Source organism: Leucopleurus acutus (genome assembly GCF_964270905.1).
Source record: "Leucopleurus acutus genome assembly, chromosome: 1".
Taxonomy (NCBI): domain Eukaryota; kingdom Metazoa; phylum Chordata; class Mammalia; order Artiodactyla; family Delphinidae; genus Leucopleurus; species Leucopleurus acutus.
Window position 1 is genome coordinate 86,906,946 of NC_139142.1, and position 23,724 is coordinate 86,930,669.

The window sequence follows — 23,724 nt, forward strand, 5'->3', positions numbered from 1 at the left end:
AAAATATCTTTTTAAAATTATCTGGTGTCCTATTTTTTCTGATAATTAATGTCTAATTTCATACATGATAATTTAGTCTCTAGATTATTTGAGGGCAAGAGGTCATGTCTTTATTTTTACATCTACCATGTTGTTTGATACAGTATTGGGCACATGGGAAATAGGCATTAAATACCTGTTGCCTGATTTCTGGATGATAAAGCAATTTTTAAAAGGCAGAATGGTGCACTGTAAAATCAAGATGATGTAAGGGCAGAAATAATGTATATTAGCACATTAAAGGACTGTGAAGTCCTAGAATAGAAACAAAAAACTACCTTTAACTTTGTTTAACCCAGTATTCCCTAGACATATCTGACCAAGTACTCTTCTATGGAACATCTGTTAACATCTTAACATCTTTTAGAACTAGTGCCTCCTAAAACATCTTTGGAAATGCTGGGGTAGTGGGAAAAGAACAGGCTTTGGAGTTAGATAAACTTGTTTTAAATTTGTTCCCAGCTGCCACTGTTTACTTATGTTATGCTGGACCAGTTCTTTAAACTCTTGAGCCTCTTAATCCATGAGAAAAGGTAATTATACTTAAATGTGAGGAGTGAAGATTCCAGTTCACTCAACAAATATTGAGCATCTACTATGTTCCAGCCATTGTGATAAGTATAATAAATTTTTATAGGTGCCTTGAGAGAGGTATGGAACAGTATTCAAAGAATGGAATGGTCCTGTATTCTGGGTGGTGGCTCACAAAAGGCTTCATAGAAAAGCTGAATCTTGAAAGATGGTAAAGGGCATTCCATGTAGAAGGAGCAGTGTAAGCAAAGGTACAGTGTATTTCAGAAACAAATTAGTTTGTCACAGATGGAGCATCAGATTTGAGGAGTGCATGGGAAGGGATAAGATAGGACAATTATAAAGAAGTCAGATTATAGAGCCAATTTTGTAGGGTTTTTGAACTTTATCCTTAGTCATGGGGGGATGAATGAAAAGTTTTAAACTGTGAGTAATATGAACAGATTTATGTTGTTTTTTAAGTTTACAGATTTTATTTTTTTTTAATTTATTTTTGGCTGTGTTGGGTCTTCGTTGCTGTGTGTGGGCTTTCTCTAGTTGCGGCGAGTGGGGGCTACTCTTTGTTGCAGTGTGCGGGCTTCTCATTGCGGTGGCTTCTCTTGTTGCGGAGCCTGGGCTCTAGGCGTGCGGGCTTCAGTAGTTGTGGCTCACAGGCTCAGTAGTTGTGGCTCACAGGCTCTAGAGTGCAGGCTCAGTATTTGTGGTGCACAGGCTTAGTTGCTCTGCGTCATGTGGGAGCTTCCCGGACCAGGGCTCGAACCCGTATCTCCTGCATTGGCAGGTGGATTCTTAACCACTGCGCCACCAGGGAAGCCCAGATTTGTGTTTTCTAAAGATCTATTTGGCAGTAGCATGTAGGCTAAATTCTAAAGAGGCTGGATGCAGGGAGAACATTAGTAGACTTGTAGTCCATGTGAGACTTCATACAACCTTACTTGTAGTATTAGAGAAGAAAAGAAGGATCAAAGATACAAATGGACAAATTTTGGGAACAGATTGGAGGTGAAGGAAGAGAGAGAGTAAGATGTACACATTAGATTTTCAAGAGAGAAAAGTAAGTTCCTGGAAGATAGATAATTGAATTTAATTTGGGCCATGCTGAGCCTGAGAGGCCTTGAAACAACCAAATAAAAATGTCTACTAACAATTTGTCATTCAGGTATGGGGCTTAGAAATCTGAATAAGCAGTAGAGCATGGTATTATCAGCTTACAAATATTAATTGAAACCAGTGGACTAAATGGTCCATTTGGTTCATCAAACTAAGACCAGAATCTTGGGGAAAGACATTTAAGGACTGGACAAAGCTAAGAAGCCAACAAAGGAGAAATGGAGGAAACCAGGAGAAACTGAGTCATAGAAGCCAAAAGAAGAGACTGTCAAACCCAGGGTCAAACAATTGTAAAGATAGAAGGAAAGGAAATGAGCATTGAAAAGGTATCATTAAACCTGGTAATTAACTGGTCATTGGTTTCGTTTGCCAGAAGAGTTTCAGAGGAGTGATTGCAGTTGGCAGCCAAATCCATGGGTTAAAAGAGTGAAATGGAGAGTAAGAAAGGGATCAGCACATATAGATTACTGTTATGAGGAACCTGAATATGAGAAAAACTAGAGAGGTCATGAAGCCTCAAGGGATGTTTTGTATTTGTGAGAAGGAAACATGTTGTTAAGCCTCAGGGAAGGGTCTAATAGGTTGAACATAAGGGAAAAAGGAAAACTAATGAAGAAAGTTTCTAGGATCTACTGATAGGGATGGGATCAAGAGAACAGGTAGAAGGATTAGAATTGAAACAAGGAGAATAGACATTTTTCTCTGATGCTGGAGGAAAGAACGTTTGGGCAGCAGTAGTTCATGTTTGATAGAATTTTTTCTTTGAAGGAGGACATGGTATCATTTTGCTGAGATGGTCCTTGTGGCAGGGATTGAAGAGAATGAAGGTTTAGAATGTTTGCTATTGGGTATAAGTAAAAGAAGCTGAATGACTCACACACAGAAATACTGAGCAGCATGCTATAGGCGTAGCTAAGATTAGAGGATTTTACTTGGAGTACAATCAGTCTTTATAATTCTATTGTTTTCTTTATTACCTGGGTCTAGTGCCTGAGAAGCCTGTTAGATTGATGCAAGAGGGATTTCTATGATGAATGACAGTGGAAAGACAAGGAAGCGAGGACAGTGAGGCTGCTGGCTTGAGAGTGGTTTAAATAATACACCATGAAGTCTAACTAGATGAGGAGGGTGGAGAAGAAGCCATTGAGGGATGTGTTTGGATAAAAGAGATTGGCTTTTATCAAACGTGAAGATCACATGTAATAGAAATATTAGATAGATAGATAGATAATTAGAAGATTAGGAGGTCATGGTAGGAGATTAATTATTTGAATTATAGGTTTCAGAGGTGAACAGTTTCTCTGTGATAGTGTCCAGGTTTTAGCCATGTTAATAACTACTAAAGAGCATTACGAATGTAGATGGGGCTAAATAGGGCAAGACCTTTGAGAGTTAGTTATTGGATGAGTCATTGACATCACCTGCAATAACTATATAGGCATTTAATAGAGCAGTAAACTGGTATCTAGGTGTTAAATTCCTCTGAGATTGAGAGAGGATGCTGGCAATAGATGGTAGGTGACAGCAGAGGGCATAAGCGAAGAATTGTGTAGCCAGGTGACAGCAATCTCAAAGGAGCAAACATTTTTACACATTAGTGGAAAACCAATGGTCTGGTGGCGGCAATGGAGGTAAATGAATTCTGATTGAGTAACAAGTATGGGAGAATAAACAGCTTTGAGGGAAGGGTATCAGGAAAAGATGTCTTTTGGAAAGAGGTTAAATGTAAGGCAATGAGGGAGAAAGAATATTCTGTGAGGAAGTTGAGAGTTATTGGCGGTTGATTTTGTTGTTGACAGTGACATTCGGAGGATTTCATAAAGAAATGGAGACTTGGGGTCAGTCCATAGTGGAAGAAAAATTGGGCAGTGGGTTCATCTAGGGAATGGTTGAATATAATGAGGAAACTAGCTTCTGTCTTTGTTATTGAGATGGAATTTCGTTGAGAAATTGTTCTTGTGTCTTTGAATAAAAAGGTTCTCATGGTTAGGGGAACAGTTAGCTCATTTTTAGAGAACTGTCTCTGGTTTAAAAATTACAACTGCACAAAATGGCTAGGATGCTTAGTACTAGAAAGATCAGGAGCTGTTTGAGGATAATGGAAAATTTTGTGTGTGTGTGTGTGTGTGTGTGTGTTGTGTGTATTGCCCAGCACATAGTAAGCACTTAATAAATGATATTTGCTTTAATGAAGAGAAGTTCTGTGGTGAAAAATACTATATGACAGTTGACCCAACAAAAACATGGGTTTGAACTGCACAGGTCAACTTAATACAAGGATTTTTTTCAATAAATACTATAGTATACAATCTGTGGTTGGTTGAATCTGAGGATGTGGAACTGTGGATATGGAGGGCTGACTGTAAAGTTATTCTCAGTTTTCTGAGTGCATGGGGGTCAGTGCCCCAACCCCTATGTTGTTCAAGGGTCAACTGTATATACTTCAGAGTTCCTAAGAGACTGGATCTTAAATGTTCTCACCACAAAAAAGAAATAATTATGTGGCAGGATAGAGGTGTTAGTTAACGCTCAGTTGGTAATCATATTGCAGTATATAAAGTATTAAATCAATACGTACACCTGTAACTTACACAATGTTATGTTAATTATATCTCATTTAAAATTTTTAAAGTTCTAAATTGACTTGTTTGACTATAAATGGGTGTTTCTAAGCTATTTGAACACTCTTAAGAAAAACTTTGCTCACAAATATTACTCTAGCTTATAATAGTCTTATTCCTTATTTTTGAAATGTCTAGTAAAGAGTCACTAAATAATGGTATCCTCAGCTTTGTTTCTGTTCCATTTAGTTTTTCTAAATATTTATGAATTTTTATTGAATATATTTGACATATAACATTGTATAAATTTAAAGTGTACAACATGTTGATTTGATAATTTATATATTGTAATTTGATCATCATCGTAGTGATAATTAGCATATGCTCTCTATCATGTTATATAATTATTCTTTCTTTTTAGTGGTTGGAGTAATTAAGTACTAGTCTCTTAGCAGCTTTGATGATTATAATACAATGTTGTCTGTATTCACTATACTGTGCATTAGATTGCTAAGGCTTATTTATTACTTGTTTTAAGTTTGTTCCCATCTTTCCCCACCCACTATGAGCTTTTAAGTGACGATTAATGTACAATTAATCATGATTTCAGGAACATCAGGATCTGATTCCCCAGGACAGGCTGTGGAAGCTGAAGAGATAGTAAAACAGCTTGATATGGAACAGGTGGATGAAATCACTACCAGTACTACTACATCAACTAATGGAGCAGCTTACTCAAATCAAGCAGTTCAAGTGAGGTCATCAATAAATGGTTTAGAAGAAGCAGAAGAAACAGTTAATCGTGATATCCCACCCCTTACAGGTAAATAAGATTCCTTTTTTTCTTATACATTTTCATGAATAGTTTGTAAAAATACTACTGTATTTTTTCTTAAATAGGCAGATTAAATGCATAAGTTTTTCTTCCTTGAAGTTAATAAAATTAAAACTGGAAATAAAACTTTTCCCCCCAAATCCAGTCATTTTGAAATTGAATTTTTTTAAGGTTATTTTACTGCATATTAGTCACTTTACAGTTTAATTATGTGTACTGGTCTTACCACTTAGAGAAATTTAACACAGCTAACAAAATAATATGCTTACATTTATGAACATATTTATTATAATTGCACGAGTCTTAGATCCTTAAGGTCTGAAGTCCCTACATAGAGGTAGTCTCATACCTTCAGATTTGTTTCATATACAGATGACATTCCCAAAGAAAAAGCTTCTGTTCTTGGGTCTCTCCTATACACAAACTTTGCAGCCTAATCCTGGATGCTTTTAAAGCCCTAACATAATTGTTAGGTCCCTGAGCCAGTTGTTATGGAAATGTAGAAACATGTGAGGTCAGCATTTGTTACTTCTGAGGGTTAGATAGAGGTGGTAGATAGACCACTTCTGAGGTGGTAGATAGACATATAAGGCTAAAAGATGAAATTGTATTCCATTATGATTAAAAGCAGAAATAAAACTGAGGATGGACATCTTTTCCCATAAGGAGAAGATCTTAGACTTTTATTTTAGATTTGTTTGTTTTTCCTTGTGGTGCCAGATATTTGAGAGAGCCTAGTACATATATATTGGTTGAGAAATAAGTTTGGCAAAGGAAGCAAAATGATGATCTCTCTGATATAAAGGGGAAACTTGAAAAAAAATCATTGAAACAGCATGATAACATTTAAAGAAAAAATGCATACAACTATGAAACTTATATACAGTGCAACCCTGTATCAGTATGAAGAGAAAAGCAACATAATAGAGTTAAGGTTTATTTTATTTATTTTTTAAATTTTATTTATTTTTGGCTGTATTGGGTCTTCGTTGCTGTGCGCGGGCTTTCTCTAGTTGCAGTGAGTGGGGGCTACTCTTCGTTGCGGTGCGCAGGCTTCTCATCGTGGTGGCTTCTCTTGTTGCGGAGCACGGGCCCTAGAGTGTGCAGGCTTCAGTAGTTGTGGCGCGTGGGCTCTAGAGCACGTGGGCTTCAGCAGTTGTGTCACGTGGGCTCAGTAGTTGTGGTGCTGGGCTTAGTTACTCCGAGGCATGTGGGATCTTCCCAGACCAGGTCTCGAACCCCTGTCCCCTGCATTGGCAGGCAGATTCTTAACCACTGTGCCACCAGGAAAGTCCAAGGTTTATTTTAAATTTGTCAAATAAGGAATTCCCTGGCCATCCAGTGGTTAGGACTCTGTGCTCTCACTGCCGAGGGCCCGGGTTCAGTCCCTGGTTGGGGAACTGTTGGGTTGGCCAGAAAGTTTGGGTTTTTCTGTAAGATCTTGAGGGAAAAACCCTAACAAACGTTTTGGCCAACCCAATAAAATCCCCCAAGCCGTGTGGTGCGGCACTCAATCAATCAATAACAAATAAAATGTTAATATTGATAATGTTTAATTATAATGTTATAATTTAAGAATAATACTGAACCTAACAAGCAAATCTAATGCTGATTACTTTGCCTGTTGTTACAAGCTAGTGAATGATAAGGTATAGCACAGGTTTCAGACGTGCAGGCTCAGCGGCCATGGCTCACGGGCCCAGCCGCTCTGCGGCATGTGGGATCTTCCCGGACTGGGGTACAAACCCGTGTCCCCTGCATCGGCAGGTGGACTCTCAACCACTGCGCCACCAGGGAAGCCCCGAAGCCGGGGCTTTTGACTTCTTTGATGTTTTTTCTGTTTTTTGTGCTTCTATATAAACCTTTGTACTCGTTTTTTTCTGACAACTGTGCCTACCGGGAAGGGATTTCTATAACTTTAGTTTCTAGAGGGGAATAGTAAGATTTACTCCATTTGTCTCATTCATTCGTTTTTCTAACATTTAATTGAACACGTACTTTTTGTGATGGGCACTATTTATAAAGATGACTAAGATGTGCTTATTGACCCTGAAGAGTATATGATCTGATTGATGAGCCAAGTATACACAAAAATTACTGTACAGTGTGGTGAGTGTTGTTACAAATAAATGAGCAAAATATTGAGGTGGCACATTGCAGTTACTCTGGGAGGATCATGAAAGGAAGAAGTAAAAGTTTTGCTGATCTTCAAATATGAGTATGAGTGACAAAAGTGGTACTTTTCCCCAACTTCAAGAACGTAGCCAGAGAGAACAAGAAGGAAGGAGGCTGGCTCTACCATTTACTTATCTGTGTGACTTTAGATAACTTATTTAAGCTCTCTGAGACAGTTTTCTTAGCTTTAAAATGGCAATAATAATTTAGAGCTTTGAAGGCTAAATGAGATGAAATATGAAAAATGCTTAGCATGGAGGTGCTCGAATACTAATTACTTCCTGTCCCCCTTTCTCTGAGATTAATAGGAATTTGAAATAGTAAAGTGGTAGGAAGATATATTTTTCCATTTGTCCCCTTGTGCTAATGAACCGTTACTGGCATAAAGTTGTTATAAATGAACAAAAATTCTGCTTTACATCTGTTGTCATTTATTGAACATACACACTGTATTGGCTCTGTCTCAGAAGGTATTAATACATGGTAATAGCAAAAAACATAAGTTTTTATCCTGAAAGACTACTATCCACCAGTATTCCATTCCTATAGAGTACAGCAATTTTTATTGAGGCCCACTGTCTTAGTCCTTTCAGGCTACTGTAAAAAACTACCATTAGACTAGGTGACATATAAACAATAGAAATTTATTTCTCATAGTTCAGGAGTCTAGGAAATCTGAGATCAAAGCCCCAACAGATTCAGTGTCTGGTGAAGATCTGCTCTCTGGTTCATAGATAGCTGTCTTCTTACTGTGTCCTCTTATGCCAGAAGCTCTGCAAGCTCTTTGGGGGTCTTTTTTAAAGAGCATTAATCTCATTTATGAGGGCTCCACCCTCATGACCTAATGACCTCATGACCTCCCAAAGACTCCATCTCCAGACACGATCACATTGGGGATTAGGTTTCAATATATGAATTTTGGGGCAACACAAACATTCAGTCTCTAGCATCCACCTTAAACTTTCATCTCCAAGGCATTACCTGTTTAGCTTGTAAGTTAACATTGTCTCAGTGAATTTAAGTTGTAAATATTGTCTTAGAAAATTCCTAACATAATTTCTAAAGCTTTATCAATTGATCAAATTTTAATTCAAACTTAGAATGGACTATGTGTCGTGGAATACAGAATTGTTTCTTGATTATTTTTAAGTTGCTTGTAAATGAGAAGTAAAATAATGGGTCTTCTAAAGCACTGATTTCTATATACAGCATAATTTCTTAACTTTTAAGATCATAGACAACCTTGAGAATCCTGTAAAAATGTACATAAAACATTTTTTCATAAGTGTAGGGGTTTGTAGACCTCTTAAAGCCTGTTCATGGATCTTAGGTTTAAAACTACCTTCGGGATCTGTTGTCAGCACACATATATTGACTGCCTGTATGTACTGTGCACTTTGTGAAGTATTACTGCTATGAGCACCATGAAATTTTTATGGTTATACATACAAACATCATCCAGTTAGAAATGGAAATTTTGTGGAGTGTATTTTCCTAATAATACACTCCACAGTGTAAGTAGTAAATAGTAGGAAATAGTGTAAGTAGTAAATTTTCTCTTAGCTGTTAGGGATTTAAATTTTGCTAGCCATGATATAACTTGCCACTTTGTATGTAATGGTAAATTTTTCCTTTGGATCCAGAGTTAGATCTATGTGTTTATAAATTTACTTTTAAATACTGTTTACAAATTATTTCTGTCTTATCTTTAACCTAAAATACACAGGGCTTCAGGAAGATCTTAATAAAAGCAGTAAAAATGTGTACTTCATGGAAGCATTAAGTGAGTAAAAGCAACATTTTGTTTTTCACTTTGTTAAATAGCACCAGTAACTCCAGATAGTGGTTATTCATCAGCCCACGCAGAGGCCACCTATGAAGAAGACTGGGAAGTATTTGACCCGTGAGTTTTTTTTTTTTTCCTTTCTCTCTTTGAAAGGAATGAAAGTACATGTGTAGAGGGGTGGCTAAATGGTATATTGCAAAGAGCATTTGACCTGTAGGTATTAATACTTTGCTGAGTTACTGAAATACTCATTTGTATATTTTCAGTTTTACTTATGTGTTTTATAAGTTTGGTTTACTAGGTTTAAATATGCATTATTTAATTAAAAACTTAAAGATGGGCTGAATTTAGTAATATGTTTTATATTTACAAAAAAGTAGAAATGTTGAAATTTTCTTAAAATTTGATTTATAGCTATTATTTCATCAAACATGTTCCACCACTGACAGAAGAACAACTAAATAGGAAACCTGCCCTTCCACTGAAGACAAGAAGCACACCAGAATTCTCCCTAGTTTTAGACTTGGTAAGTATATTATCTGTAGAGTTAGGGAAAATAAAGGCGTTAAATTCTTTTTAAAAATACTAGCCCAAAATACCTAAAAGAATACAAGTGAATGAATAGCCTTACACATACATTTACTATAAAAACATGTCTTAAGTGTTCTGAAATGTTTTTATTTTAAGCACAGTCTAATGCCAGGGCCTCCCCAATTTGTTGGTTTCCAGTACCCTTTGAAAATAAATTAGGCTTTCTTTTTCTTTTTCTCCCCCAACAACCCCCGCTATTTCACTATTTTTCTATTTAAATTAAATTAATTATTGCCCCCATACTCCTATACCCTTTGTTTTGTTTTTTAATCTCCCAATAAATTCTAATTTCATGGCTAGATTTCAACCTTTTTGGGGGGTGGGGGAGTCCCAGTCATGTTCCCCTGAAGGACCTAGGTCTTAATGAGTTAACCTCATGCAAGACCATGCTCCTTTTCTTGTTCCTTTTTTGGGGGGAGGGGCAATCTATGTAATACTTAATACTAAGTATTAGTATTATCTAATACTAATAACTTTATTAATAGACTCTCAAAAGCATGACTTCTTAATGCTGACTAATAAAACCTTTAATATGCTCTCTTGGTGTGAATTTTAAAATTTATATTTTTTTAGGGTACCAGAAGAGCTTTGAAAACTGAATATCTCTTATCTTTTCCTAACCAAATTTAATATATGGTCACCATTATTTACCATCTGCCGGCAATTTCTTGATATTAGCAAAAATATGTATCTATTATATAATACTGGAAAACATTTTACTATTTAAAAGCCTTTGTTACTAGTAACCTATAGTTGGAAATGTGGTTTAGTTCTTATTAAAAAAAATTTTTTTATCTTAAGGAAAAGCATATTTTTAAAATCTTAACTAGCATATATAGTTGTTTTGAGAGTTGAGCACCTTAGCCTTTGCCTAGCCAAAGAGATATAAATAAAATAGGCATCCAGAAGGCCTAAGTATTTAAGGTGTTTATTAGAGGATAAGTAGGCAAAAAAAGAGAAATTTTGAAACTGATTATGAGTAGTTTAGATTTGATATACAGAAACTGAAAAAGATTTTGCTAGATTTTTATGTTAGCAGTTGATGTCATGATAGCAAGTTTGGCCATATAATTTTTAATCCAATGTGGAGGTAAATAGAGAGGGAAAGATAAGAATTGGTGAGCATAAATGAGTAATTTTACAGAATTGGGTAAAGAAGAATGATCAAAATTTAGATAGGCTGTAGATGAAGAAAGTAGAATTACCTATGATTCAATTATAAGAAAGAGAATACCTTTTTTAAAGATACTAAGGGAATACCTTGAATTGTGTACTCTGATATGCTATTAAAAGAAAATGTGGGTGGACCTAGAGTCTGTCATACAGAGTGAAGTAAGTCAGAAAGAGAAAAAAAAATACCATACGCTAACACATGTATATGGAATCGAAAAAAAAAATGGTTCTGATGAACCTAGTGGCAGGACAGATATAAAGATGCAGACGTAGAGAATGGACTTGAGGACATGGCGGGGTGGGGAAGCAGGGACAAAGTGAGCTTTGACATGTATACACTACCAAATGTAAAATAGATAGCTAGTGGGAAGCAGCTGCATAACACAGGGAGATCAGCTCGGTGCTTTGTGGCCACCTAGAGGGGTGGGATAGGGAGGCTCAAGAGGGAGGGGATATGGGGATATATGTATACATATAGCTGATTCACTTTGTTATACTGCAGAAACTAACACAACATTGTAAAGCAATTATACTACAATAAGATGTTAAAAAAAGAAAAAGAAAATGAGGCATATCTAGAGTGTTTTTTGCTCTTTGCCTCCTCACAGTTTAACTTTAGGTTAAAAGAAACACTCCAGCTAATAAGATGTGGAAATCACAAGGTATGAGCATTTGTGTTTCATTTTAATTCATCTTAAACACATTGAAAAATTTGGGGGGTAGTTACTAGCAGCTTTATTTTTTTAAGTGTTGTCACTTTCTACAAATGGAAGCCTTTTTTTTTTTTATCCTTCAGGATTTGAGAAATATACATATTTGCACATACCTTACGTTGAATGATCCTTACCTTCTTTTACTCATGAGAAAACAGGGCTTGGTAATCAAAGATGAGAAAGAAGTCTTGATTGACTGCTAATTTAGTTAAACAATGTTTATGTCTATGAAAGATGTTCAACAGATACTGAAATATCCATTTTCTAAAATAAAATTCTTTATAAAAGGTTTAAGAATAAGGAGCTATATATAAATAGAAGATATATATTTTTAATAGTTAGATACTAAACTTCCATTGGCAAATTGTAAAAAAAAAAATTAAGAAAGTTTATATGTGGTTTACTTAACAGAAAGTTGGCAACTGCAGGACTCAGAACAGTGGTTGCCAAACATGCGTATGCATCCTAATCACCTAAAAGGCTTATTGAAACATAGATTGCTGAGTTCCTCCCTACTCCTTGCTGAGTTTGAATGATAAGAAATGGAGCTGGAGGTTTTGCATTTCTAACTAGTAGTTCCCAGATGATGCTGATGCTGCTTGCTGTTCTAGCAGCCACACGTGAGAACAAGTGACTTAGAAAATTCTATCCCAGATTGCTATGCCACACACAATAATGTATTATAAATATAAAATTCCATGTATGAATGGGTGCTTTAATAAATGTTTTTGGTGAGCATGAATACATAAAATTATCAATTGAAATGTCGTAATATCTTGGTTCATTCAATATGTCCTTTTTATTTTAAGGATGAAACACTAGTACACTGTAGTTTAAATGAGCTAGAAGATGCAGCACTTACTTTTCCAGTCCTTTTCCAAGATGTCATTTATCAGGTAATTAAAACTTTTTAACTTGAGTTTTGGCCTGTTAGATATTTTGAACCAAGAAATCTTCTGTAAATTTTTTTTTTTTGGTGAAATTTAATGTGTTTATTCCTAATGGATTTCATCTGTATTTTAATGATTTAGTAACACAAAGTAGCATCATGCTAAATAAATAACTACATAAAACAACATAAATGTTACCAAAAAAATGTGAACTTTTTTTACCCATTGCTCTCTGCTAGTTTCATAACCTGTTTGCCAGCAGGTGGAGGCAGGAACACTGACATCTTAGGTCCCCGAGAGCTTGCCAGGTTAACACTTGGCATTGTTGTTGTTGTTTTTCCAAAACCCAATTAATAGGAAGAAACCTTATTCCTTGTTGGTCATTTTTATTGCCTTTTGTAGTAATATGGTGTGTAGGTTGCAGTGTAGTAGATCTACTTTATTTTAATCACAGAATTCCAGGACACTCTTCTAGTTACTGCTTTACTTAAAAAATTAGAGTATAAGTATTTCTTCCTCCTCTGTGTCGATGGACAGGTAACAGTGCAAAATACAAATACCATTTACATTTCACTGCAGATTATGTGTGTTGACCATAGGTTTTACTTTATGTTTCAGATTTTCCTATTATATAATTTGAAATAATATATGTGAATACACTTCAAAAACTACGACGTGCCTTTCTGTTCATGGAGGTTGTTATTGAACTAGCATTACCTTCTTATAAACCAGTTGTTGAAGGATTGGGAAAGGGTCAAAAACTTTGTTGTTTGTCAGGTGGAAGCCAACCCAAGGATTAACTAAATAAAGTCACAGAACATTTACCATGTGAACAATGAAAAGGTGTTTATGGTTGTTTATGTGCTCTTAATAGGCAGTTAGAATATGTGTATAGTTTTCTTGGCACATGATAGTTATTATAGCTCGGAAATCATAAAATTTTAGAGTTAAATAGTTTGTGGTTCAGGATCTACTTTACCTACATTATCTTGTAATCAGTCATAAGAAGATTTAAGCAGTTATTGTCAGTTCTGGTTTAACCTAGAAAGGTACTGTAGGTATGGTAATATCTGGATACTATCAATATATTTATTTCCCTTTTATGTAAACTGATTTTAGTTCTGATATAGATCAGAGGATGAGCAAAATATACATAAAAATGAGGGATTTTAGGGTTTTGAATTCCTTTTTAACTGTATATTATTTGTTTAAGGTAAATCTTTTTCTTAAGACATTTTCTGCCAAATAGGTTGTTCTTGTTTAGTGTAATTCAAGGACAGGAGTCTTGTGGCAAATATAAATAGCATGGCAATATGTTCTCTCTTTTTAGCTTGATAACCTTGTTTTTATGTTCAAAATTGCCCTTAAAAACAATGGCTTTCAGGCTTTTGAATTTGGAAAAGAAAACTGTTACTGAAAACTATAAATAATTATTTTGATGTGATTTCTTAAGCTTCCAGATTTGAAATTTATTTCTGATAGATGGTTTTGGTCTGTTTACATAATTTTTAGTAGTGAAATAAGAAACTTGGAGAGTAGATGAGTTTGATTTCCCTTTCATGAGTGTATTTCTTTTCAGTGTGACCATAAAATTGAATTTTTTTCTTATTGCTTCCACCATTTCTTCTTTAGTTCTCTTCTTTATAAAATTCTTACTGTTTCCTGTGGATCCAGACAGTTGTCTTACTTTGAATAAAAGGCTCCTAGCAGTGCATATGACTAATATAAAAAAAACTTCATATGTACTGCATCTACCTCTGTGGAATTCAAAGAACTCTTTTTCTTATATATCTGAGTTATACTTTCTGAAACAGGAAAATTAAATGAGCTAACCTAAATCAGGAGCAATGAGCAGGAAGTTTGAATCTTAAAAATTATAGAGATGATTGTATTTTAAAATGATTTAGTTACTACATCATGTACAGAGTTTAGTTCCCTTTCAGTAAGTTTTGAGGATGTCCATAGTTAATACTGAATTTCTAGTTTTGGCATAGCCATTCTGTCTGCTTTTTAAAAAATAACTTTGAAGAAATCTTGGGTTAGGGTTCCCCCAGTTTTCAGACCAGCAAGCTCCCTTTAAACAGGGAATGATGTCTTTTAAACTTTCAGTGGTGTTGTCTCCATCTACTGGCAAAGAAGAAATATACACAAGGGTCTGGGATGATCTAAGAGATTTTGGAGAAACCACATTATTAGGTAAGATGTAACTTACATGTTTAACCACTACAGTATAATGTGGCCCACTTAAAGGTAGAAACCTGTAAAATACTGTATATACTCTTAAAAAAATAATTTGTTGAGATGAAATTCACAACATAAAATTAACCATTTTTAAGGGGGAACAGTTTCATGGCATTTATATACTCTTGAATATGTCAATTCCATAACATTTATGTATATACTCTTAAAAATAAAATGGTAATGTTAAGATAGGATCAAATTCTTCATCTGATTCAAAGCTAGATAAATTTCCTCTTGGAACTTTTGTTACTTTTGCTTTTTGTTTATGGTAAGTTTGTTATAGTAGAACCATATCTAATGTTAATTCTATTTGTTACTCTCTTTCTTTCAAAACAATTTAAAATATAAGTTGTCTTACGTATATTTTGATAATGGTCTGTATCAGGGGTTGGCAAACTTTTTCCTTTAAAGGGCCAGTTGTTAATATTTTAGGTTTTGCAGTCTGTGTTACAACTACTTTTTCTGCCATTGTAGCATGAAAGTAGTCCTAAACAATACATAATGAATAAGCAATGACTGTGTCCCATTAAAACTTTATTTACAGAAATAAGTGATGATCTGGATTTGGCCCAAAGGCCATAGTTTGCTGACCCTTGGTCTAATAATTATGAGAGTATATGCAATAAATTTACATATTCAAATTATAAGTGGAAGTAAGTAATCAAATGTTCATCAAAATTCTTGTTAATATATAGAGAGATTTAAAATTAGGTCCACTGTAACCTGGTTATGGGCTTTCTTAGGTTTATTCAGATGAAAGTTTGAGGGAAATTTAAGGTGGTCACTACTCACGTTTAAAGATTGCCTTACTTCATGATACACATTCTTCTTTTGATTGATAAGTAGGACTCAACCTAGTTAATGCAAGACTTAGAATATATGAGGATGTAGATTATTCAAGCCTCAATTAATACCTTGAATGTATTTGAATTTCCATTTCTCTAGGAGATAAACCTAAAAGATCCAACTCAAATTAAAATTTTGGTATATGTTACCACTGACACTATACAGATAGACAGATCGTAGTTTGTGTATATGGAGAAAAAGTCATTTGAAAGAAGAACTGAGTTTTTAAAGTGAGGGTGTGGCATTCACAAAGGCAAAGTATATGGATTTTTGTTTGAATGGGTCTTTTCCTCTCCCTTAATTGGTAGTTTTTCCATGAATTGTTTTACAGTTAGATATTGGGAAACGTATTTATTCATAGAATGGTACAAATGCATTTGATATCTGGAAAAACAAGTGCGTGATCAGTTCCAATGCACATGTTTTAATTTTTATATTTAGCTTATATTGACACATTGTCAGGAAATCCATCTCGTGGTGTTACTCAGTTAAGAGGTCTCCACTGTATTTAGTTTCTGTTCCTGCAGATCCACCAATTCAAGACTCTAGGTCATCTCACTCCCTCTTCCATCCAGAAGATGACTTCTATCCACAAGCAGGACTGAATCAAAAGACAGATTTTTCACTTAGCTCTTGAGCTGAACCACCTCCTCAATGACCTTCCTCTGTCTCCATCAAGAACTGGAGCTCAGTTTTTTGAAGATGTAATAGAGCTACTCAGCCCAAACGTGGCTAATTGAAGACAAAAAGAAGATGCCTCATATGTTTCACTACAGTGCAACCAAACGTAACTGTGTTGTCCAACTCCTCATTCTGTAAAGTATGGCAGGGGCATCTGATTTTTGACTCTGTTCACCAATAAGACTTTAGCCAGTCAGTGGCTTTCTGAAGATCAGTAAAATCAACAAACTTTGGGTCAGCTGTCCAGAAATCAGATTGTGGTAAGCACTCAAGGAGAGATAGGATCCTGTAGGGAGCTACTTGCTAAAGGATGCTTTGTTTTAATAGTAGAGGTTGCCTTTATGGGAAAAGTTGGGGGGAGAGGTGGGTGGGAAGCCCCATGTTAGCAAAGCTCAGCCTCTTCCTCATTATTATAGTTTGTTTTCTTGGGAAACTTACAACCTAGGATAATTTCATAAGGATCTCAAATATTTTATACCACAGAAAAATAGAAGTAGAGGGTCAGTGGCATCTATCTCTTTTCCACAGTCTAGGAAGAAAAGTCAGCATTATTTTTGCTTCACGACGAAAAAAGCAATCGTTTAAATGAAGAGTTTTGTTAGTAAACACCTAATGAAGTTTTTCCTCCCCTCAAGCTCTGGCTTAAATTGATACTAAATAAGAGGCATTTTGTTTTGACATTCATAAAGCATAATTTTATTGTACAAGAGTAGAATGTAGGGCTTCCCTGGTGGCGCAGTGGTTGAGAGTCTGCCTGCCGATGCAGGGGACACGGGTTCGTGCCCCGGTCTGGGAGGATCCCACATGCCACGGAGCGGCTGGGCCCGTGAGCCATGGCCGCTGAGCCTGCGTGTCCGGAGCCTCTGCTCCTCAGCGGGAGAGGCCACAACGGTGAGAGGCCCTCGTACCGCAAAAAAAAAAAAAAAGTAGTATGTATTTTGTTCCTTAAAACATCTGGGGTCATCGACACAGTATTGAGGATAAAAGTAATATTTTATATCTGGTAGGGAAGAATATTTTGATAACTAATTGTGAGTCAATATTTTAAATAATTTTAAAGTAATTTTTCCATCCTTATAGCTAGTCATTGGCACTAATTTTTTCATCATGGTTTGTATTCTTTATAAATGTATCTTCAAATTAGAAGAAGTTCATTTAAAAATACAGAAAATTCTTGTTCAGTAACTAAAAATATTTTGCAAATATAGGAGATGTGACAGTTGATTACTAAGCATATTAAATTGGAGGCTTCAAAATTTAGAATTTGTTTTTAAAGGCAACATTTGTGGGGTTTTTTTTTTTGCTCTTAAAATGAGTAAACTTGACTTTAAGATAAACACATTAATATTTTATATATATACACAAATATGTGTACATACATATTTAAATTCAAAAATTATATATGTATATTGTATATATATTATATATGTATGTAAATGGCCATGACTTGAAAAGTATGCTTCATTGCTAATTTTTAATATACCTTCTGTATGAATACATTAAGCACTTTATCCCTTTGGGACTCCATAAGAAAATATCTTTTCAAATTTATTTCTATTTAATACAGTATAAGGTTTTGCAGAAGGTTTTAGTTTGGGGGTTTTGTTTGTTTTTATTTTTATTGGTTCTGATGTTTTAGTATTTACCTATTCATCCTCAGATTGATCCACCTACAAATACTATCCCCAGCAGCCTCTTATTGGAACTGTGTGAAGCAAAAGGTGACTTGTAAAATCACCCAATGGGTTATGAAGTTGAGGCCTCCACAAGGCCTATCTGAGCAACCCTCTTTCTATGGAGAAGGTTTGGGTTTTGTCTCTATGATCTGGTATTGATGCTAAGACAATGTTAACTAAGTTAAATAGTTAAGTAATCAGTTGACTTACTTTACGTCTTCTAAAAGTATAGATATGGCTTTCTCTTTGAGTTGAGGTTGCCCAGTTCTGCCCCCATAAAATCCTACTCATTCCAGCTATTCTCTTTATGGCTGATTACTTTTAAATAATAAAGTGGATAGTAATAATAGCTATTAGGAGTCTCAGTGTGCTGGCACTGTTCTAGGTGCTTTATATGTATTAACTTATTTAATAAACAACACTATATAGGTACTGTTATTATATGCATTTTATAGATAAAGAAACAGAAGTGTGCAGAAGGGTTAAAAAAAATGGTAGAGCCCCTTGTATACCTGTGGTATCTGCTAATACCTGTAGCATCTCTTCTTCACATTGTTCAGTGTTGTTAGTTTTCTACTGTTTTAACTTATTACTGCTGATTAAATAGATAGCATCCACCAATCATCTTTTTTATTTAAAGGTGCCTACTCTTAAGTAGGTGAATACCACCAAATTTATCTTTTTGTTTTCCTTCCTGCAACAGTGTAGCAGTAAGTTCAAAGGATTTCATGGAAAAACTATTAAAGATACTTCTTTTTGAATATGTTAGGGTCATATTATCTGTGCTTAAAACCATTTAGAAATATTTTTCCTAAAAAGATCCACATGTAAGAAATTTTTTTTCAATTTTGCCCACAAATTGAAATTGCTTATCTTTTGGATGTTTTCTCCCCCTACCCCCCTTTTTTGGTCGTGCTCATAAAGTTACCTAGATAACTTAGATAATGGTTTGGTAAACTAATAGTCAGAAATTCGTGTATATAACTTGACATTGCATATTTAGACATGAATTTGACTTTAGGCAGACTGTCAGAAAATATTTATAATTAATTTATAACTGGCTTGCTATTTTAATGACTATTAAATCTAGTTCCATTAACCATTTATTGCCTGTTAGGATCATCTTACATGCACAGTTATAGGACATCCTCTTGTACTAAAGAAAGTACAGGCTGACTGTCAGATATTGTTCAAATCAAGTAGTGTTAGTATACTGTTAATGTAATATTATTTTTCTATAATATATTTATCATTTTTCTATATAAAATTTAAGTTTTGGTAAAATCAGCCCACAATATATTATACAAGATTAGTTCCATTATCACTATTTTGCAGACATTATTCTAGTAGATTTTGTTTTAAAAGTTTACATCATGAACATATAATGAAGTAAGTGAGGGAGATTAAGAGGTACAAACTTCCAGTTACAAAATAGAGTCACGAGCATGAAATGTACAAAAATTTTACATAATAAACATTTCATAACATGAACATCTTTGGGTAGTAGGCAGTCTTATTTAAGACATGTTTTGGGTATGGTATTTTTGTATAACAGTTGTTCATTATTATAGTATTATGCATTATTTTAAAACTGACTTTTTCAAAATATATTTGGTTTAGTGATAGATTAAAACTATGTGTTGTGTAGATAGAATAATTGCTGTATATTTGGAGGAATATATGTATACCAGCCTGAAATGAAACATATGGCCTAGTCTTACATTTAAGAGACTATATCATTTTGAAGAATTGCAGGTTTGAAGAAGGATGGTTTCTGAAGTACTAAGTAGTAGAAGAATGTAGAAAATAGGAAGTAGGCAGCTTGGGACAGGAATCTTTGTTATGAGAAGGTTAGGAGAAGAAAAATGGAGTTAAGAGCATCTGTGGAATAGATTTTGAAGCATTTGGAAGCATGTCTATGTGTGTATCTGTATGTTTGTATATCTCTGACCTAATACAATAAGTGATCGTAGTCTCACTGTATTATACATACCTTAAAACTGTTCTTATTTCCTACTGGACAGTGCTTAGTGCTTCTTAACTTCTATATATTTCTGCTTTAATATATCCATCCAAATGAGTTAGACCTTGTTGGCCTTATGTCTCTATTTCTTTTTTTATTATAAATTTTTTGTTTTATTTATTTATTTTGGCTATGTTGTGTCTTTGTTGCTGCACGCGTGCTTTCTCTAGTTGCAGCGAGTGGGGGCTACTCTTTGTTGCATGGGCTTCTCATAGTGGTGGCTTCTCTTGTTGCGGAGCATGTGCTCTAGGCACGCGGGCTTCAGTAGCTGTAGCACGCGGGCTCAGTAGTTGTGGCATACGGGCTCTAGAGCACAAGCTCAGTAGTTGTGGCGCGCGGGCTTAGTTGCTCCACAGCATGTGTGATCTTCTCAGACCAGGGCTTGAACCCGTGTCCCCTGCATTGGCAGGCAGATTCTTAACCACTGCATCACCAGGGAAGCCCTATGTCTCTACTTCTATTTTTCTTTCTGAGATTTTACCTTTTCAGCACATGGCAGAACCTCCTGTGGTCCCAGCCACATCCTAGCTTGCTGTTACTTTGTACCTTTCTACATTCCTTCCCCACCCCCACCCCCCGCTAACCATCTCAGTTTCTGCCTGTGTCTTTTAATCCTGAAACACCTTCCTGTGTTTCAAATGGTGAATCTGTTCTGAGAATAGGAACATTTACAGTCAACAGTTATTCTGTTCTCATGGTAAGGAAACACTCTAGCATTATATTCCTCTATCTCAGTGCCACCTTTCATCCCCAGTGAACAGGTACATTATGAAAGTAATATCAAATTTTAAGATGTGTTTTATATTTAAGTATAGTCAAAGTAGTAGAATGCATAATGAAGTTATAGTTTTGATATAATCAGGAAGTCACTGTGTAAGAAGTTGGAAAATGTCACCTTTGTACAGTGCTCCACTTATTATGCTTAGATAATACTGTTTAAATAGAAGTATTCCTTTACAGTGGAAGTGTTTTAGTGTTCAAAGGAGACAAATCCCAAATTGTAGAGGCCCTGCTTATTTTACTTTACAATATGGAGCGAGTGATAGCAGGGATATTGAAAGCAAATGAAAACATTTATACATACGCAAAAATGAAGTATTTTTGGTTATTAAATGCATTTAACTGATAAGCCTTCTTAGCAATAAACAGAAGGCTCTGATGGTTCATGGTTTATCATCCTCCATGAGATAAGGTAATTGAAAAAAAGTATTGGCCTAATTGTGGGGTTTTGTCAGTTAAGGTAGTAATGTATCTAAATCTATCAGTTACTTGGATTATCAAACAAATAAGGTGTGTTGAAAACTAAACCAAACTATACCAAATATTTTACAATGTAAATGTTAAAATTAATTAGAAGCACAACTCTAGTTAAAAATTTTATACCTCATCCTAAGTGATAGGGATTGGATACTAAGGATTTCGTCATATTTATTTGCTAGGGGTGGGGGTGTGTGGCTTACTTGGTTTTTGATTAGTCAAGATGCTGAGATAAACTGCCTAATAGGCTTAAAAATGAGTAAACCTTTATTATTCTAGCCTGTAGGCAGGGATAGAGTGATATTATTAGCATATTAATGTTTGAAATTGGTCTTCCACAAGTGATCAGTTCTTAAGGAAATTCAGTAGTTGTCCCTGTGTAGTATGTAGTCTTGCCTCTCTTTCTCTATTTTGTTTATATTGCTTAAGTTCAGGCAATTATATTTAATTTACTTAACAGATTTTTATCATGTACTTACTATATATTTGGCATTGTCTTACGCCCTTTGGGCTTCAGAACTTACAAAGACTGGTAGTACATAGTCCCTACCTCCTAATATCCTTTGCCTGATTTCCCTGTTCTGCCCTAAAACATTCCTAGAACTAGATTTTTATCATAAGGGCATTTTTGTTTAGATGTGTATTGACAACAAAATTAAATTCCATGAAGCCTAAATTTTGAATTTGTTGCCACCACAGCTTTTTAAAAAAAATCTGAATCAAGTGAATCTGGTACATAGGCATTCTATAAGTATTTGTTGTTCATGTTTTTTGATGTTAATGATCACCTTTGAGTAGAGTACAAACTTTTCTTTTTATAAATTTTTGTCACAAAATAAATACAATTTAAAGGAGTCAAATTCTTTCGTAAATCAGTTTTAGTGGTTGCTCATGGCTTATATTTCTGTGCTTTTTGAATATTGAGTATATTACAAGAGCTACATTAAATGTAGGCAAAAAGAAGACAGAAATAAGAAAACAATGTATTTAAGTCAGTTCTTTGGGTACTGTAGTCTTTCCTGATATTGTCAGTTGATTTTGATAACTGGTGTATTTGACTGTTATATTTTCAATCTCAAGTAGCCCAGTAGCGCTAATTTAGATACCACATCTGAATCAGTAAGTATAGAACAAGATTGATTTCTGAAAAATTCCAGTTATTTAAACCCACCAATCCAGACATCTCTTTCTTGAACATTATTTACCTTAATAGAAATTTAAAATAAAGGTACTCTTAGCAGGTGATTGTTAAGAAGAAATTCTGAGTAATTATTGAGGAAGGTCATTGAGACAGGTCAGCTAGAGGTGGATATACAGCCTGCCTAATAATTGGATGGATGCTACCTGGCTGGAAGATGGAGCTGATTGGTGGATCAAAATCTCAGAGGGAAACCTGCCATTTTTAGTTTAAATGTTTATTAAAATTATATTCCATGAAGTACTATTATATGCTGCTATTTAACTATTAAAAAGTGAAATGATCACCAACGATTATTATTACCCTACCAAAAGATTGTTTTAAGTACCTTTTGGTATATGTGAAATATATTGGTTGAGTGGTACTTAGTAAACTTTTGTATTACTTTAACATATGAACTTTTAAATTATATCCAAAGTTAGAACATATCTTATAAATAAGTTGTTCCTGTTTTATATGTTTGTTTGCTGAAGCCTATCTTTGTATTTTTTCAGGTTTACGTGAGATTAAGACCATTCTTCAGGGAATTCCTGGAAAGAATGTCTCAGATGTATGAGGTAAATATACTTAAGCTAATTATATAAGTATTTTTATTTTATTCAATATAGTACCCATATTTAGATCATGTATAATGATTACTTCTTTTCCCCTGAATTTGTAGATCATTCTTTTTACTGCTTCTAAGAAGGTGTATGCAGACAAGTTACTGAACATACTAGACCCTAAAAAGCAACTGGTCAGGTAAATTTAATTAAGAAATAGTGGAAATGTCTGTCACACTGATCTATGAAATTACTATGCTTCTACTTAATTTTGATAGCCATTTTCAGTTGGCTGCATATATAGAGATTTGTGTGTTAAATGGGGAAAATAAGGGAATTTTTTTTTAAGCCCCAAAAGTCTTTAAGAGTTCCTAATTATTTAACTCCAGACAGATGTTCTTTAAAGGATACAAAGATCAAATGTATTTATTCACTTGTACATCTGTATCCTCACTTCTTTTGGGATTGGGAGGAGGTTGGGGGTATGTGGAATTTTTCACTGTGTGCATGATGTTTTCCCTTCCTTCTGTCTCTGAGATAATGCATGTGTTGTCATCTTTTTAATGGCTTAGAGAAATAAAAGTTAATTTTAACAAAAAGGATCAAATTAAACTCTTTTGCTTTTTTCAAGAGCAAATTTATCTTCCATGGAAAGAAAATGTTACATGAAATCTAACTGGAAATTGCAGTTGGTTTAGTCACTCAGGTTTTCCTGATCTGGACTCAGTTCCTTCTGTGTGTCCTGAGCCAGCAGATGCAGTGTGTTCCTGGTTAGATGGGAGTGTGTTCCTGGTTAGATGGGAATTTAAAACAATTTGAAAATTAGTTTCATTATTTCTGTCAACTGAAGTGAGAT

The 23,724-nt window shown here is 34.8% G+C and overlaps 1 protein-coding gene across 2 annotated transcripts in view; it reads left to right on the top strand.

Moving 5' to 3' along the window:
• CTDSPL2 (CTD small phosphatase like 2) overlaps positions 1-23,724 on the top strand; it is a 71,333-nt gene that overhangs the window by 37,733 nt on the left and 9,876 nt on the right. For both annotated transcript variants that reach the window (XM_082845257.1, XM_082845258.1), the window contains exons 5-10: positions 4,852-5,064; positions 9,076-9,154; positions 9,452-9,563; positions 12,324-12,410; positions 22,821-22,883; positions 22,988-23,067. In XM_082845257.1, coding sequence (XP_082701383.1) covers positions 4,852-5,064; positions 9,076-9,154; positions 9,452-9,563; positions 12,324-12,410; positions 22,821-22,883; positions 22,988-23,067 — 634 coding nt within the window. The remainder of the gene's footprint in view (positions 1-4,851; positions 5,065-9,075; positions 9,155-9,451; positions 9,564-12,323; positions 12,411-22,820; positions 22,884-22,987; positions 23,068-23,724) is intronic.